This window comes from Esox lucius, chromosome 7, assembly GCF_011004845.1.
Source record: "Esox lucius isolate fEsoLuc1 chromosome 7, fEsoLuc1.pri, whole genome shotgun sequence".
Classification (NCBI taxonomy): domain Eukaryota; kingdom Metazoa; phylum Chordata; class Actinopteri; order Esociformes; family Esocidae; genus Esox; species Esox lucius.
The window spans coordinates 12,508,592-12,527,469 of NC_047575.1; the positions used below are offsets into that span (position 1 = coordinate 12,508,592).

Consider the following 18,878-nt stretch of genomic DNA (forward strand, 5'->3'; position numbering starts at 1 on the left):
TAGAGTTGGTGTTAGCCAGATGAGTTTTCACCAGATGTAGTACTCCAGGTCTAATTGCTTGATTTGGTCTCATCAGACTCATTGAGGCATTTGGCTAACTCCATGTGGCATGTCATGAGCCTTTTTCTCAGAGGATTGTGTCTGGCCACTAAACGCCTGATTAATGGGGTGCTGCAAACATGGTTGTCCTTCTCCCATCTCTAAAGAAAGAATGTGATACTGCTGGTGGCCATCTGGTTCTTGGTCACCTCGCTAAACAAGGCCCTTATGCCCGGTTTGGCCGGACCAGTCGATCTAGGAAGTCATGGTGGTGTCAAACTACTTTCATTTCACAATGATGTAGCCCACTGTGCTTCTGAGAATGTTCAAATGCTTTGGCATTTCTTTCCCCAGCTGGTCATTTAAATGCTTTCTGGGTTGAGGTCTGCCTGTGTCTCTGGCCTAGTGAGATCTGGCATCCTGTGATGTCCTCCCATACTTGACTGGTGTGTCTTGGCCACAGACAGGCTGTGGAGTGTGAATGGTCTGGAGGTGAACATTACAGGTAGGGACCAATGTGTGAAGCCCAGACCCTGACAGCCTCATCTGTAACACAGAGCCTGTCTGACCTGCCCAGTGAATTTGGCCCAGCGGAGAGGACTATCAGAGAGACTCTGTATACCAGCCCCCCTTGGACTTCAGTAGGAGAGCCAGCAGTGTTCTCTGTTGTGTAGGGAAAGTTCTGGGCCTCTCCCTGCCTGGTTCTTTGTGGAGGAGTTGTGAAATGGTGAGATGTTTATTCTCACAGTGCTGTCAGTGAGATCTCCTCCTCTCACATGGCTCACTCCCCCGCTCCTCTGTCTCCCTCCTGTCCATAGACCGGATCATTATGTGTAATTGCAGCATGCTTCATACACAGGGACTCATGCCAAATAGGTCCTTTCATTCTCTTTTTCCCCCCTTTGTTTTCACTAGTTGCAGAAAATGTTTGTTTATTCGTGGATGTTTATCCAGCCATCAGTACAGCAAGTTGCAAGTAGATGAATTGTTTATGACGGAAGGTTGCCTCTATCCTGAGGCGTGAGCACAGTATGTGCGCTCGCGCACATGCAGACCGCTCCTCATTACTGGCCAGCACATTAACAAGGATGTTTGCTTTACGGCCAGGACAGCGATGCCGCTGGGCTCCTCTCATCACCTCTGGCGCCACTGACCAAACCCGTCGACCCCCAGTGAGAGGCCTGTTCTCTGGGCCTCATTAGTCCACTTCCCTCTGTAAAGTCCTGGACATCTGAAGACCCCTAGATCTTCTGAAGGTTCCTGTACTGTACCGAATAAACACAAACAGCCTAAACACAGCCTGTAAAACAACATATATTTGAACACCAGTGGGCCCTGGATGGAGAGTGGGCTGTAGCCGAAGGGGCTTTTGTATTCTGGCCTCTGGGTAGAGCCTGCCTTGACTGGGGGGGAATTGGTGTTCCGATAGATATTGCATGTACTGTTTAAAAATAGGTCTCTTAAGGGAAAGGTTTGGTTGGGGTAATCCCCTTCTCGTTTGAAATGTTTTCGCTTTTGTTTCTACGGTAACAACGCACCCCATTGTGTCATCCAGGTCGCTGGAGATCCACAGTTGGAGTGTAAATGTCGAGCACAGCAGTGAGACCTGTTATATCAACCTTTGTTTCAGAGGAATTGATTTAATGTCTGTAGCATTCAGTTGTCATTTGTGTAATCGAGACACGCAGGGAATCATTCTTCAGTTATTTTGATTAGGTGGGTTTTAGCGAACTGTGATTTCTGTGTAAATCATATCACACACACAAATATACTTTACATACACATGCGCACTCTCTCCTCTGCAAGGGCAGGAAAGAGCTTTTTACTTCTACTGACAGTTTCTCAACGACTTCCTTCCTGTATTCATGCCTCATTTCAGTCCAGGGCAGCGCAGCTGAAAGGGGTTAGAGAGATCAGATGAAGAAAGAGAAACTGAGGATGAGAGAACAACAAGAGTATTCGCTGCCTACTGTGACACACCTCCCTGGCTGGCCACGCCTCCTGTGTCACCTCCCCCTTGGCATTTCAACAGATCGGAACGATCTACCTTCTGCCTCTCCCTACTGTACCTTGCAAAGTGGTTTAATCCACCTCTGCTGTTCTCCAGTCCACCACCCCTCCTCCAAATGATCACCCTCTGCCCCCAGGCTCCTCCCTAAAACACACCTTATGCAAATGGCCCAGCTTTCAGAGAGCAGCAGGCTGTATTTACACAGCCATCCGACCGTGGCCAGCTCTCCTGCTCTGCTCAAACAAGGTGTGTGTGTGTGTGTTTGTGTGTTTGTGTGCGGCTTGCTGAATGCACGCTCAAAGTTTGGAGGGAAGGCAGAGACTATGTTCATTTGAGTAAGCGTGGGTGCCAGTGTGAGTGTGAAGCGACCGTCTGCTACCACTCTACAGGTTACTACTTTGCTCAGAGCCACGGAGTGTGGCGAAGACTTTATAGGAGGGGAAAGACGAGAGGAAGCGAGAACATTTTGTTTTCAGTTTGGTTTTATACTTCACCACTCCTGCACATCTGAAGAAAGGAAAGGGGTAGAGAAGACAAAGAGGAGGAAACCTTTTCGGGAACTGAAGGACAGCTTGGCGTGCTCCGCTTACACTCTGCCGGAGAAGGACAGGGATTTTACACAGGGAAACCATATCTTTAAACGCAGATTTAGGATTTTACTGAATTTTCGTCGACCGGGAAGTGTGGATTGTCGAAACTGATCTACCGGTGGGTAGCTAGCTCATGTCCTGTGGACAGCCCTGCAGGCCCTGTGCTATGCTGGAGAGTCCCCTGGCGCAGGCACGCTGCAGAGCCCAATACCTGACCAGGTGATTTAGGCTGAGAGAAAAGAGCCCTGACATGGAGCTGGACCGCCAGCGAGACGCCCCTCTGCTCTCCCCGGCTGCATTCATCAACCAGGTGCAGTACTCCAACATCCTGGAGGGGAGGTTCAAACAGCTCCAAGGTAAGAGCTGACGTTCTTCCTACGGCAGGCTGGCTGTTGGGTTCATTCCTATTCTGGTAGCTGTTCAAGCTGCTGAATAAGAAATAATATTTTAGAGCTTTCGGGGCATGGCCTCTTTTTTTTAAATATTTCGACTAATGCAGAATCTCTTCAATATTCACTAGTGAGAAAATGCCCCCCCCCCCCCTCGCATTCAAAAACTCTTGAATTATTTGTGGTGTGTGTGGTCCCCTCTCCTGTATTGTGTCCAAGTTTGTGTGGGCTGTGTTTCGGAGTGTGGCTTTGGGGTCTGGGATGTACCAGGCACCTGTCCTGTCCCAGATCTGGCCTGTCCAGGGGACTTAGAGAAACTGACTGGCTTGCCCACAGATCAGCTCCACCTGATCACCGGGCCACCTGGCCCTCCATATCCAATTACAGCCCTGTCCTCCCTCCATCTGTGGCCTAAGCCCTGTGAGGTCCTGGGTGTGGAAGTCACTGTGGGTTTTTAATTTTTACCCTATAATTATGTATTATTTAACATCGTAGGTTGACCCCTAATGTGGTCCTATGAAGAGACCGTGACACAATGGCGGTTCTGTAGCATGCTAGCAGTATAGGTGTTTTGGAGTTATTTTTATCAGGGTTGCGTGTGCCTGGCTCCTTGGAGCAGCACACCCTGGTCATAGACCATTAGGCAGGTCTGGATTAGCACAAGTCTTGCACAGTGAGTCAACATGTATGAAGCCTGGGCCGACAGTCCCATTGCTTTACTCCTCTACTCTGCCCCCATCACATTCTGAAAGATTTTAGAAAGGCTGTCTGGAATGGATACTTCGGTCTGTTGACTTGTGGGGCAAGACACACCCCACATTCTCTATGACGGAGCTCTAATGATATTTCTTTCTGGATGTGTCCAATTTGCCCAGTGTGTCACAGTAGCAGAAGATCAGATTTTACTCATTTAATAATTTTCCCAGGTTATCACGCGTAATGGAACACCGCTTCTTGGCATGGTGGGGGTGGGGGTGGGTGGGTGGGTGTGTGGAGTGCAGTGTTTTCACCCCCTCTTCATGACCCATCCGTTAGATCTTTCTTCATGATAAACCTTTCACTAGAGGTTATATTTCTGATTCCCATGTGATGTGACACACATCTGTTCGAGGGGTCTGATGTACAGTACCCAAGCTAAGCTGTAGGTATCCGGTCTCAGTAGCTTAGTTGGACATATTCTGTATATGAAGCTAAGATTGGCATTTTTTGCCAGACCACGTAAGCGACTGACTGACTGACTACCCCTTGTTAAATAGCGTAGTGGTTAGAGAAGCGGAAATGCAAACTATAGGTCCCGCGTTCATATCTCTTCACAGTCAAAGTGAAGTATGCATTATGAATTATTCCGTGTAGATGAAAACTTTGCTGGCTTTAATCTACAGTATCTACATTATAGTTAGCTTGAAATTAAACAGTTTTCGGTTATATTGCGACTGGTGGATTTTCCAAGTAGGTATCCGTGCATGCCTTTTGGGTCAGGATAGACAAACACCTAACAAAGCCTTAACTAAAACTGTATACGGTTATATTACGACTGTTTTTGGCATGGAATAGTTCATCTTCAGCCTCGCTAGCAATTGCTCAATTCTTATGATTATTCCTAGGACGTTAGTAGATACTAGTAAAGCCTATAATAAGCTGTTAAAACGGCCAGTGGCAAAAGAGTATTTGTTCAGGATAGACAAAACTTTGCTGGCTACAATCTTCGTAGCGACGCTATGGGAAGCCTAAAACGAAACTGTTTACCTTTATATTGCGACTATTTCTGGTGGATTTTCGATGTATGTCTTATTTCTTCAAGATAGACAAACACTTCGATGGTTACACGATTCTCTCGTCTTTTCACTTGACAAAAAATGTATCGTCACCTATATTGATGCAGTAGTTATTGTATCAATGTCATTCACAAATGGCTAATCAGCTATTAAAACGGCAAGTCGCAAAAGCCACAGTTTATAGATGCTTTTTGTGGTGGAGGTAAACTTTGTAAGAAACGTTCCTCAGTTTAACACAATGGTTAATGGTGTCTAGATAAATATTACTGGCTAATAAGCTTTTAAAACGGCCAGTGGCAAAAGTCATACAGTTCATAGATGCTATTTGTGGTGGAGGTAAACTTAATAAGAAACGTTACTCAGTTTACACAATGCTTAATACGTGCCTAATGAAATATTCAAACTTGGCGTGATGTTAATGCGACACAATTATATAATGTCAAGGGGCTATACTGATATATACTCGGTAAATGTACAACTCTGTGGTGTAGTGGTTAATGACAGTCTTCCACCTGGGAGACCCGGGTTCAAATCTCGTTTTTATACCCCCTCCTGTGGGAATTAAGTCCAGAACCATGACGTTGCCATGCTTTACCAATTGAGCTACACAAATTCACCATGAGGTTCTGGTCTCCAACATTTCCAGCCACTTAAGGCACCACCTACATCCTACCATGTACTTTAAAGGTCAGAGTTCAGCAGCGTTAGCTCTGCTTATAGCACAAGCTTTGTAATTTTTTTCCAGCTAGCTGGGTGTAAGGTTTAGCTTTGTCAATCATGTGTTCTCCAAACAAAAGCTCAGTCTGCTGAAGCCAGACGAGGTGTGCACTTCACTCCGATGTTTTCACATCACTCACATAGTCAGTGACCTGAGATGACAGGGTTTAGGTTTTGACAGGCATGTATTCTCATAGGAGTAGTCTTCAGTATATAGTCTGATCAGCCTGTCTGTGTTTCTGAGTAGTGGTATCTGCCACGTCCTGAAGTTTACAACGCAGTCTGCCTATTCTACCCTCCCCATTCTACCCTCCCCATTCTACCCTCCCCAACCCTCAGCAGTCACACTGAAGCACAGCACCAGTAATTCCGGTCTGACTGCCCTTGAGACTTCATCTTCCATACCCTGCTCTGTCTAACTGGGAACAGGACTGGCCTCTGCCAGTGAGTCTTGGTCATAATTGCTGAGTCACCGTCACTCTGGCTGTGTATTTAAACACGGTAATCATTAGGCCATAGGTCGCATAGGACAGGAATGTTCTAACCAGAGATTGTCATCAACTGATTAGCCAGTAATTTGAGACATCTTCGTGCCATTCTCCCTGCCTCTCCCCTAGCCAGGGCCCGTATGAGCGCACAGAGCCTCCGATGAATTCTGAGGTGAGTTTCAAGTCATTTTGACAAGAATTAGACCCTAACGCAGGACGAATGTGTGACAGTGGCCAGTTGACGTTGCTCTGTGTGGTGTGTTGAGTCTCCACCCACCACCTGCCCCCGGACACGGCAGGTCATGTAAACCCTGTGTTCATCAGAATAAGTTAAGCCCTGGCTGTTTAATTTACAGGACAAACAAAAGAGTCTGTTTCAAAGCTGTATCATATCCAGCCTTTAACTTTTCCTTAAGGCCTTTTCACCTGCCTGTCCGCTGACATAATGGTTTACCGCAAACAACATGCTGGCTAAATGACAGTCATCTGCCCAGCGTCAGTGTCATAAAGCATTGACGGTATCGGTTGTCTGTTGACGGGCATGAGGAATTTGGTTAGGTAGTGTGTCAGGGTCCAAAGGGCCACTGTCCCTGGTGCCAGTCACCTGTGCCTGAGTAAACAGCCTGATGTGATGTGTACTTTAGAGAGGACAGCTGAACTGCCATTAGTGTTAAGAGTGTTGCTCTATTCAAATAGATGGAAATGAAATGTGCACCGCGTCATTATTAGAGAACAAGATGGACCTGTTGGGTTGTATGTTTTGTCAGATTTGGTATCAACGGAAATAACAGAGACACATACGGCAAATGCCGGCTTTTTGACAGTATCAGGTATAGTTGTTCGGCAGATGAAAATATCAACAGCCACAATGTCCAGTGGGAAATATGCCAAATGAATAGATTAGTAACATTAAAGAGCTAAATATTGTGTGACTTCGCCTGTATGATCTGTTGGCAAAAAACAGCGAGCCTCTGCTCGCTCCTACAGTAAGACGTTACTGAGTGTTTGGTCATGTGACTAAGAGTGGCGCCAGATTCAAAAGCTGCACATGCTGGCAGCAACTCCAACGTACGACTCTGAAATGTCGAAGGCGTTGCAGACATCCCAGGCTGGTTTTAAAACAAACAAGTGGTGGTGCAACTGAGGCCAGCAAGACCACAGAAAGCCTAGGTATTTGAAATAGCCTTCCTTAAGTAGCAAACCGTGTTTCAACGTTTAAAATGCAATGGCACAACACAGCTATATCCATGAAATTTAATGCGCATTAATTAGGAAATATGGTTGGAAATGACAAAATTCGACTCACAACATTAGTTAAAATATTTTACACCGACTTGAATTTCTTCCTTTGGTCGATCAGAGTTGATGTGACAAATAAGCGACTGAAACGTGTTTGTCTATTAAATAATAATGTTACAGAATTAGGCTACATTATGGTGCATTGCAAAACAATTCTAAACTAGATTTAAAATTAATGTAATTTAGAAGCAAACAAGTTTCAGTAAATGATCTGCCCCTATAACTTTCCACAGAGCTGTCAAACGCTCTGACAGCCAATGGAAACTGACACACGTAGCGTTTTATTTGTTAAGACATTTCTAACATTGGCCACAAAATCCCTTATTCAGATTGGAATCATGATTTTGAACTCAAAATATTGTGCAAAAAGATTGTTGTCTATAAAAAAAATTGCGATCTGGCTCTAATTATTTTGATCTAGCAATTATGTAATAATTGCGAAAACCCTAGTTGTAGCCTGTATGCTCAATTTGCAACAATTGTGAAGAGTACATTCTGCTGACTAATTTAAATAAAAAACATTTGTAGGATCATAGTGTTTGTGTGTTTTATTGCTGTGAAATGTAGGCTATTTATATATATGTTATATGGCTATTTAAAATATGTCCCGTAGCTGTTCTATATGGCCGGAATTCTGGAATTTTAATGGCCATATTGGCAGCCCAAAAAAATTATAGCGTGAACTGACACACACACACACACACACACACACACACACACAGACAGACATACACAGCCGAAGTGTAAAAACAGTGAGAACTGCTAAAGCAGTGAGGATCGGGCTGCAAGCTCAATAACTCTAAACCAACGGCAAAATAAATATGTGTGGACCAACCACAAGGTCCTCGCTTACCCTTCACCCAAACCTACACACATGCACACGCGCACGCACACGCGCACACACAGATTGTAGCCAGAGCTGGCTTAACCGATTTAAACACGTAGTCATTAAACCATTCATTAGGTTAAACCTCATTATCTGCTCTGCTGTTGTCTTTGTTAGACCAGTGATAAGGGCCATTCTAATGGTCATTCCACACCTTGTGGAATTGATTAGAAAATAATAACCTTGCCTATTATGTGATATTTTGAGTGCTGCATGAGATAATAACGGAATGCTTGTCTCTGTAAATGTACTGGTTAACTGATAGCAGTCTCCATACATGAAAACATCTAAACATGAAAGCCCGTCAACCCCACTGTGTGCACTGCAGAGTTGGCTTGGCGTACGTTTTGAGGGAATGAGACTTGGTCCAGCCTTTCTTACTCAAGACATTGACATGCTTGCACACTATTTCCTCAGTATCTTGTTTCTTTACTTTGTTTAATAATAACATTTTAAGTTAATAGGTATCTGAGATCTTGGCCCTGGGTTACATTGAAGGTGTCCTGTCCCAGTGAAAGTACACATTAATATTGGTGCCTTAATCTTTCCCTTACAAGTACACATCTTATCAAGGATGTTTTTGTTGACACAATTGCATTTTTATTTGCCATTTCCTCCCTGGTGGAAGTATCAGAGGAGTGCAGTTGTTTGGGGGATGGCGGCTGCCTGCCTGTTACCAGCCATTCCCTTTCCAGATGTTATGACTGGAGTGTCTGCAGAACTGGCCTTGGCCTCCTCACTGTTATCATTACCAGCTGTGCATGAGAGAGAATGCATCCCGTACCTCCACCTTCCTCCGCCAGTGAGAGACCGGCCTAGTGGCAGTAAACAGTAACCGTTGGCCAATTACCTGTCAAGTCGACTGATCAGTCTGGCAGGTGGAATTAGTGGGTGCTTTAACAGGCAACTTTGTCCTAAAAAATTTCATTTGAATGGACTCTTCTATTTGTGTGTTAGTGGCGTAAAACAAAAATTATGCCAAACTTTTTCTCTTTGAATTCCCTGTTTTCCTGGGTCTCTGGCTGCCTTTTACGAGTGACATTTGCATGTAAACCTCTCCCTCTGTACACAATTGCTGATAGCTCACACATGCTACTGTTAAACCTTGAGAGAGGAAAAAAGGTTGAGGAGAGTCCATGGAATGTAACGTTGGCATTGATATGTATTTTTTTCTGTCTTGCCATTTATCTGAAATATGTTGAATCACATGATGTTAGCAACATTTTTCTTTATATTTGCCAAATTTGGCAATATAATGCTATTTTAAAGCCATATAGTGTTATTTAGACAAAAGTGGTAAATCATTAGGGTTGATGTGCCCCTATAAGTCCATTACTTCAGGCAAACCAGTTTTGTTCCTATTTTAACTGCTTTGTTTTGATTTAGGCTGTTAAGTAGCAGTTTGACCGGAAAATTACCTGTGGCCAAACTCCTCCGCCAGCTGTTTGATGTGTGGAGAAATGTGTTCTGACGAACCTGGGCATTGCACAACAGTTCTAAATATTTTGCGGAAAGAATGCTGCTCGTCTTATATATAAACATGTGTGAAGTGTCAAGCAGATCGGTATTTGCACATCTCTTATTTAAAGTTAAAACAATTTCAATGCTGAACCTTTGTATCTTGTCAGTATAGTGCTGTTGCATAATGCACCTGCTGAGTTATTTGCCGCTTCAGATCATATTTGGTCATCATTGTCATGGGGTATCCGTTTAATTTCCCTATGGAGTATTTGGGGTGAAAACGTGGCTAAGGTTGTATTGTGTTTATAAAGCTTACTGGAGCCAACAAATATATTTTGATTTAGATCACTGTTGTGGATAACTTTGATTATTATTCTGTTGATGTTGGGAGATTCCATGGTTTATTAACCACGCAAACCTTTCATGGTCAGGTTAATTAGATCAATCAGTTTTGACTATTTTTGGGACATACAAAAAAATGTATGAATAAAAGCAAATTATTTGTCTATTAAAATCTGATAAAATTGATCAGAAATACACTGTAGACATTGTTAATGTTGTAAATTACTTTTGAAGCTATTTTTTTTATTGTAATATCTACATGGTGTACAGAGGCCCATAAGCATCCGGTGTTCCAAGTTTTTCAATTTAAAAGGCAAATTGATCATTGTGTTTACACAGTTGAAAACTGTTGTGCTGATTAAAGATGCCATAAAACTGTCCTCCTTTAGACTAGTTGAGTATCTGGAGCATAAGGAATTGTGTGTTCGATTACAGGCTCAAAATTGCCAGAAACAAAGAACTTTCTTCTGAAACTCATCAGTCTATTCTCGTTCTGAGAAATGAAGGCTATTCCATGCGAGGAATTGACAAGAAACTGAAGATCTCATACAACACTGTGTAATTCTCCCTTCTCAGAACTGTGCAAACTGTCTCTAACCAGAACAGAAAGTAGAGTTGGAGGCCTCGGTGCACAACTGATCAAGAGGATGAATATATTAGATTATCTGGTTTGAGAAACAGGCGCCACAAAGATCCTCAACTGGCAGCTTCATTAAATAGTACCTGCAAAGCACCAGTTTTAATGTCAACAGTGAAGAGGTGACTCTGGGATGCTGGCCTTCTCGGCAGAGTTGCAAAAAAAAAGCAATCTCTCAGACTGGACAAAGAAAAGATTAAGATAAGATTCTGAATTGCCCTCTTGATTTGTCCCTTTTCGTGTTTCTGTTGGTGTTGACATGGACAGCTGGCTCCAGATCAGGCGAGAAAAGTTGTTGTTTTCCTGCCTGTTCCCACAAGCTGTACAGAATTAAAAATAACTGGCTTCACACGTGACCAGTCTGTGGATCAGCATCGCTAAGGGCTGGGTCCCCTCTCAGCCCTGTTCTCTCAGGGCTTCAAGAGCCTGGGCGGTTATGTTATTGTAGAGGAGAGGAAGTGTTGTGTGTTTTTGTCCTTCAGCTCTCTCACCTACTGCAGACTGAAGATCATTAGTCTTCAGTCAGGCTCTAATGTGAGTGTCAGGAAGAGTCCTTGTCCTCATGCTAGTAGTATGCACACGGCGCAGCACAAGCACACAGTGTCCCCGTGCAGCCATCTTGCCGTGCTGCGCTTGGCTAACCCACAGAGGACCTGTGAGCCAGCACGGTCAATGAAGCAACACTATGGACAGACTATAAATTGTTGCTGAAGGTTAATGCAATTACCTGAATTGGTTCTCTGTACCCATTCTTAGGCTTGTTGATATTTTGGAGTCATGACCTTCACTGCCACTTTCTTACTAGGAGTCTATTTTCAAAAGTTTGTGTGTGTGTGTCAGCAGTGTGTTTCCATCAAACGGTTTTAGTGGTGTGTGTTGTGGTCTGAGACAGTGTTTGTGTAGATTATGACAGTTGAAGGCAGTGCTTGCATGTGGGTGTGGTGATTGTTGCCTCACTTCCTCTACTTTTTAGGTGGGTTTGGCTCCATCGTTCATGCAGGTTGGTTATCACAGATCAACGGACTTGGGTGCAACGCTTTTATTTTTCATTTTACATTCTACGGTTTTGTGGGTTTAGTAATCAAATCCATTCCAATGACATCAAATTTCTAATGATTTTCACTCCGTCTGTTAGATAAGGTACCAAGAGATGCCACCCCCCCTAAACACCTGTGTGTTGGTATCATCTAGCAGGATGGATTTTAAAATATGTGTCAGTTTTACATTTGCTCATAACTTCTGGCATTCACTTCCTGTGTGTGTGTGTGTTTTAATGACTACCCTGGTTCTAACCTCTAATCACAGGCTGTATGGCAGCATCTGGAGGGAGCTGGCTGAGAAACAGATCCTTCAGCTCCAGTTCAGCATTCAATTACAGAGCTGGAGGAGCACTGTCTGACTGCACTAATATGGTCTTTTGATGGGGGATTACACACACCAGGGCAGTCCAGGCACATATAAACAGTCAACAAACATACACCAGTCCTATCATCACCACATGTATTCCTCTCACACATTCACACCCCTGGCTGGATTAAGAAGCCTTCCCACAGTACGTAACCTAGTCATCATGTTCTAAATACAGTTTACCGCTCTACACAGTAATCCGGCGCAGATTAGAAGTCACGTCACATTTTTCATTCAGAATCCAGCATCTGCATGAATGTGGAATAACGTGGAAACACACGAGATAATGTCACTATACAGAAGCATGTTGCGATAACCCGAATGGAACACACGGATAACGTTTGGAATAAATGCCACCAGGTGAACCCTCTGGTTGTTTTCAGTGGAACATTCTGGTTCAGACGGCGCGGTCAGACTGGTGTGGGTTGGGACGGTCTCCGTAGTGGCCCGTAATGATCTGGTGTCAATAGGCAGTGTGACAGGCCGGAGCGGCAGACACACTGATACTAGTGCTTTCCTCTCTGTCTCAGGGTGGCCATGGCCTTGGTGCTGATTATCCTAGGGGGCAGCCCAGTGGTGCTAATTCAAGGGAGGGAGCCCCAGGCAGTAGGGATAAGGTCCTGGGTAGGAGGGAACCATGAAAGGTTATGGATGGAGGAGGGCCGAAATGAGACCGGATGGACTCTGTAATGATTAGCCAACGGCCAGATGCTTGTTTTCAAGCTCATAAACCCTTGATTAAACCCCGACGTAAGACACCGACACTTGACCTCTCTTAGGTCCGGGACTCTGTGTTCCATAGAGGTGCTGTTTCTGCCCAACCGTCCTGTTCTCTCTCTCAGAAGGATCTACTGGGCCAGTCAAGCTTCAAGACGGGTCAACCAGCCGAGACCATTCTCCTCTGTGTAACAGAGGCTCTTTGCACTCCCCAAACTGTCACTGTATTTCTCTGTCCCTCTCCTGTGTATTTAATCTCCCGACACCCTGAAGAGGATCTAAAATAACTCTGCAGCCTCACTCTCATCCATTGACCATCCCCCATTGTTTCCTTTTGTGAAATAATTGTCATTTTTATAATTTGTCGTTTTTTCAGCACTGACTACTGGCTGCTTTGAGTAAGGAATACTTACTACTAAGAGGTTGTGTGGTTGTCCCACTGAACTGTTCTCATTTCAGTCGACTAAATGGTTGAAATGTAAAAACGCTTTAGTTGAATCCACAAATCAGATGTATATGCAAGCTGGATGAAAACATTACAAAGGTTATGTGCCTTGACACTCAAGGGCCCAAACGACAGCCAGTCCACTCGGCAAGGCTGCCCAGACCACAGACACGGAGCACTACCTCGCTAGCCTCTGTCATCTGTCACTACGTAGGCCTGCAATCTGAAGGCCACGTGCTGCCAACCGGTCCCTGGCTTGGCCTCCTGAACCCCGGTGCTACGGGCCGATGTCCCAGGTCGCTCAAGTGCGGCACCAGGACCTGATATTTCCAAAGAGGATGTGTTTGGTTCTGATTAATTGCCTGTAGTATCTATTGCACCTAGATATCTGTTGCAGTCGCTTAGTAACCCTACCCATCCCTGAGCCAAAACAAAGTCCTCTGTCCTCAATACAGCCACGTGGGTCCCAGGGAGTGGTGAGAGGTGTCGTGCCTGGAGCACTCAGAGACCCACCTGTGTGTTTAGAAACCACCCATTGGTCAGCACCCGTCTGGCCCCGGGATGGGCCCTGCAGCACTGCTGTCCGCTCCGCTGCATCTGGAACTGAGGGAACCAACCAATGACATATGGAGCAGACCGGAACACAGCAGCACCAAGCCCAAATCCCAGGCCCCCTGTTTGTCTGAGCAAAATATCAGCCCTGAACCGGGACTGCTTTTGGGTTAATCCGCAGAGCCTGTTGTGTATACAGCGCCTCAAGCCGTTTGCTGTCAATACGGTGTGAGGACGTTTCTGAGAAGGATCCATTCGTCTTCGACGGTCAGGAGAACACCAGGCCCTGGAGGTCGTGGCTGAAAACCCTACAGATGACAGAGATAGTTAAAGCTCCTGTTCAGTTTCAATGGCACCTTGCCTAGCGCTTAGTGCTTCTGCTCTTCATGTTCGGAACAAGTAATAACTCGCTGTAACCTTAGCAACATATCTAATTATGTCAACGTGTAACTGTTGCGTGCACACTGAAACATACCTGAAAGCAGATGCAGAGAAATGTGGTCAGGCGATTGAACTGTCAAGATCAATTGCGACAGGCTTATCGAGGGCAGGCAACTTGTCTTATAAATATACTATCCAAGCCATATCAGTGCCCACTTCCTCTACAAGGTGTCACGAACAGTTGCCCCAACCTATAACTGTTATAGGTCTACTTCCCTTGGGTCAGGCCCGTTTCCCACCACTCACGGCTCAGCCTGCGTGACTCTTGCAGGCACCGGATCAGCACCAGTCGTGTTTGTGTGGATTAACTTCAGATCCCCACCGCCGTTATCAGTGTCTCAGCACGGACACAGTCGGGTGTGGTCAGGGTTTAGTCGGAGGGTGGCAGGTCTAACCCAGAGGTAAACACCTCCACTACCTGCACGGGACAAGGGCTTGTACACAGGCAGGAATGTTTGTGTTGGTCACGGACTCCTGTTGCGGTCAGACTGAATGCAGTGGAATGGTTGTCTCCATGACAGGCCGGTGGTACAGTTAAAAAAGGCTTCAGTGCGGATGGCAAAGGGAATGTGTGTGCTTACTACATGCGTGTCCTCCTAACTGGGCCTGTTATTAGGAGGTGTCGGGGTAGAGAAGAATCTGGTTTCTGTTAGCACTTTTCATCTAACCCCCCCCCGGGCTGGGCGCTGTCATGACATGACTGGCGTCAGGAGGAATGTCCCCACCTCCACACACCCTCCTCATGCGGTAATCCACCTGAGGGGGGCTAGTTGACCAGGCTGCACCTCCCCACCCTGCCTCGTAAAGGTAACCAACCAGCTGGGCTCCCAGTTGACCCAGCTCCCTGAGCAGTCTGCACCTCCCCACCCTGCCTCGTAAAGGTAACCAACCGGCTGGGCTCCCAGTTGACCCAGCTCCCTGAGCAGTCTGCACCTCCCCACCCTGCCTCGTAAAGGTAACCAACCGGCTGGGCTCCCAGTTGACCCAGCTCCCTGCGCAGTCTGCACCTCCCCACCCTGCCTCGTAAAGGTAACCAACCGGCTGGGCTCCCAGTTGACCCAGCTCCCTGCGCAGTCTGCACCTCCCCACCCTGCCTCGTAAAGGTAACCAACCGGCTGGGCTCCCAGTTGACCCAGCTCCCTGCGCAGTCTGCACCTCCCCACCCTGCCTCGTAAAGGTAACCAACCGGCTGGGCTCCCAGTTGACCCAGCTCCCTGTGCAGTCTGCACCTCCCCAGGCTCCCAGGGAAATCCACACAACACTGTTGTTGCGCTTGTTATGAGACCGATCAAGAAAAGAAGGCGGGTGAAGCGGCTATTATTACCTATTTGTTTTTGGGAGGGCTGGTACAGTTCTCCTGCCGGAGGGGTGGGGGGTGGCTCACCAGGTGTTCTCACAATGACCCGACACAAATAACAGCCATCAGTGGGGGTGAGGCCTTTCATGACAGGATCATGTACTGTGCACACACACACACACACACACCTCTGGTCATGGAGCCGTTATGGTGTTGTAATACCTGTCGCTGTTTATTTTGTGTGCCGGAGTGTCAATAAGACCTTTGTTTGCTTACAACAGTGGGGCCTGGGGCTTGACAGAGACCTCTACTCCTGTCTCTGATCCTGGGCTTCATGTCCCAAATCTCCCCAGAATCTGCTGGGTCTTAACTCTCTCCTTGGGAGTGGGGGGTGGGGCTAGTGGAAAATAGCTGTTCTTTTTAGTGTTAATGTTTGATTTTCCGGAGGCTTTGTGCTTTAGGATTTCAGTGCTCCTTGTGTGTCTGTTTATTCTTTGACTTTGTGTCCACACTGCGGGACCCTGGCTGTCTGGGTGAGCTAAGCCGCCGTAGGCGGGTCTATGGCCGTTGTCTGTTCATCAGGCGTGTTTGTGCGTAGCTGCGTGTGTGTGTATGCATGCTCAAATGCCTGTCAATGTGTTTACATGTCAGGTCCTAACTGTCCTTAAGCCCGAGTCTGAGTGGTTTGATGTGCTACTGCTGACTGGAGGGTGTGTGCGTGCGTGCGTGCGTGTGCACGACACTATCTGTTCCACTTCTATCAGTCTCCAGCCTTGAGGCATATACACCATAGACAGAGATGTATCTTCACTCTTACAGTAAATGAAACCGAACACTCTGTTACCCAGGGCCAGGGGTTTCTAAAGGGTTAAAAAAGGAGTGAAAAGAAAATGCTTTTGCGCCTGGAAAAGGTCACATGAAAATGTTGTCATTGACACCTGAATCAGGTCCAGCAGCCGGAGGGGTTCTGGGTTACTGTGTAGCTCTGGACATGTCTCCTTGTCGGTCTGTTTGCCTGTCTGTCCTTTTTCTGACATGTCAGTTTCTGGTGTCTGGGGGGATGGAAGGCAGGAGACCATTCAGCATTTAAAAGGCTTTTTTATCAACACTCATTCCCACACGCACCACCCTTCTATTAGGCATCAACTCTTCGTTTGTTTTTCCCCTGGGTTCTGTGCAGTAGTAAAGTATAGAGACCCTTTCACCACCAAATTACTTATGAGGACATGCTCACAAAATGTGCATATGTGCCTATTTTGTGAGCATCTGCGATGTGACAGAAGGGTGTGGTTGTCACTTTTGTCGCACACTGTGTGTGTGTGTGTGTGTGTGTGTGTGTGCGTTCGCACAGTAAACTTGCTATTTATTTTGAGTGTCAACACTTGGGTTGTGTAAACGTGATGAGGTACTTGGAGGAACAGTGTTGGGAGATGGGTGATGACAACACACTTTCTGTCATTCTCCCTTCAGCGTTCATTACAGAGCCTGTGTAACGCAAGAAAGGTGCAATTAGGTTTCACAACAGAAGCAACGGACGGTTTATCCAGGCCACCACCTCTTGGCTTGGATGTAGGCTGTATGTTGGCTGTGTACAGGTGTGCCTGCCCTGGTTCTGCTTGCTGTGGTTCAGGCAGTAATCCTGCGGTGTGCCGTGACCTCCCTCTGTGTTGTGTAATCCAGACACTGTCCATGAACCCCTCACAGGGGCGAAGACTGAGCGCTTTGGAGCGGACTGTGGCGTGCGTTGCCTTCCTGTTGTGTTCAGAATTGTGTAGAGAGCACTTGATGACGTTCGGCTAGCCTTTACCTCACTGCCGCACACCTCGGGGCCTTCACAAGCTTGGATATAATGTGTTTCAGTTAGACGGACATATTAACTCGTATGATGAAGGCCTTTCAACTGGAATAGGCCTTTGAATAACTGAATACAGACGGGGGGAAAGGCTCCTCATGACTTGATGAGGACATTCTTTTGACTGATTGGTGTGTGTGTGTAAGTGTGTGTAAGTGTGTGTAAGTGTGTGTAAGTGTGTGTAAGTGTACTGTACCCAGTTTCAACCATCTGGCCAACTCTGGCATCTTTGCACTATTTGCATTGCAAAGCAGCCCTGTCATGATGAAATGGTTCATCGCTCCTCTCTCTCTCTTCTCTGTACCCCTGGCCCTTCTCACTCTCTCTCTCTTCTCTGTACCCCTGGCCCTTCTCTCACTCTCACTCTGTTCTCTGTACCCCTGGCCCTTCTCACTCTCTCGCTCTCGCTCTCCATGCTCCACCTCTGAGTATGTTCTGAGGCCCAAAGAATCCCTTGGATTTCAGTGACCTGTTGTCTAGATCTTTGCAGTGTGCATTCTTGCCAAGCTGAGCAGTGGATTGTTTTTGCTATCAACACATATCATGGGGACTTAAAAGAATGGCACTTGGAACAGCTGATGTACAGAGGTCAAGTTTAGGCCACTCCGTCTGTGGGCTTTCCTGTCTGTCTGCCTGCCTCTGCCTGTCTGTCAGTCTTCTCCAACCAAGCTAGCTGTCATTGTGTAATAGTCAAGCCAGACCCAGGCCCAGTCGAGGTCCATGATGGAAATGTTATCCTCCCCACCTGGTACCAGGTTGATTCCTGTAGGGAATCAGTACGACAAAGTTAAACAAAAACTGAGGTATAAAACTGGAAGGGTCATTCCTTTAGAGGGTCGTCTCGCTGACTGAGGTAAACTGGAAGGATCATTCCAGCCCTTCCTGTCAGTGGTTTACTGATGTGTCAGAGAGGTTTCACAAGGAGTCACAGGTCAAGTCCAGAGGGGTTTGGAGGAATTTAATAGCAGAGTTCTTCATCCACAACTAAAAGCCAGAGTGGTCAGGCTGGTGGTTTCTGCTTATTACTTCATAGCCAAAGAAAAATAAATAGAATTACAGAGTGGGTAAAAAAAAAATCTGGTGTCTGGGTTCAAGTTGACTAAACAGACGTTTGTTTTCCTATTTCACTTCTGGGTGGCAACTCGCTGAACTAGTTCCTGACGAGCTCTCCCCCTTAGATAACATTAAGCATATTGTTATGGAACACAGTAGACAGGGTCCTGGTAGATGAGATGGGCCTCCCCTTGTCTTCTTGGCTTTCCAGGATTTGGTCTGATGAGTGTTAACCTCAGTCCATCACATTTGAAGTAATCCTTCTCCCTGTACAAGCCACCATTTCATCCTAACAATATTCTGCTACTTGTACTGAGAAACATCTACTCCAGACCCATTGTAGTTGTTTAGGTGACTTAGTTGATGTGCCTGTAGTCAGTGTCTGGCCGAGCATTAGAGGCCTCTCTTGCGGACCACATCTGATTTAGACCCTGCACTTCAGATAAAACACTCCCGGTCGCCCTTTGACCAACACATCAT

At 46.2% G+C, this 18,878-nt stretch overlaps 1 protein-coding gene across 6 annotated transcripts in view; it reads left to right on the top strand.

Moving 5' to 3' along the window:
* LOC105027840 (spectrin beta chain, non-erythrocytic 1) overlaps positions 1 to 18,878 on the top strand; it is a 75,272-nt gene that overhangs the window by 30,973 nt on the left and 25,421 nt on the right. The window contains exon 3 of one of the 6 annotated variants that reach the window (XM_010900145.5): positions 2,877 to 2,996. The exons of 3 other annotated variants lie outside the window; for them this stretch is intronic. In XM_010900145.5, the coding sequence (XP_010898447.1) occupies positions 2,877 to 2,996 (120 nt within the window). Of the gene's footprint in view, positions 1 to 2,238; positions 2,997 to 18,878 lie in introns of those variants that run through there. 2 more of the 6 variants (XM_010900142.4, XM_010900144.4) reach the window with 2 other exon arrangements.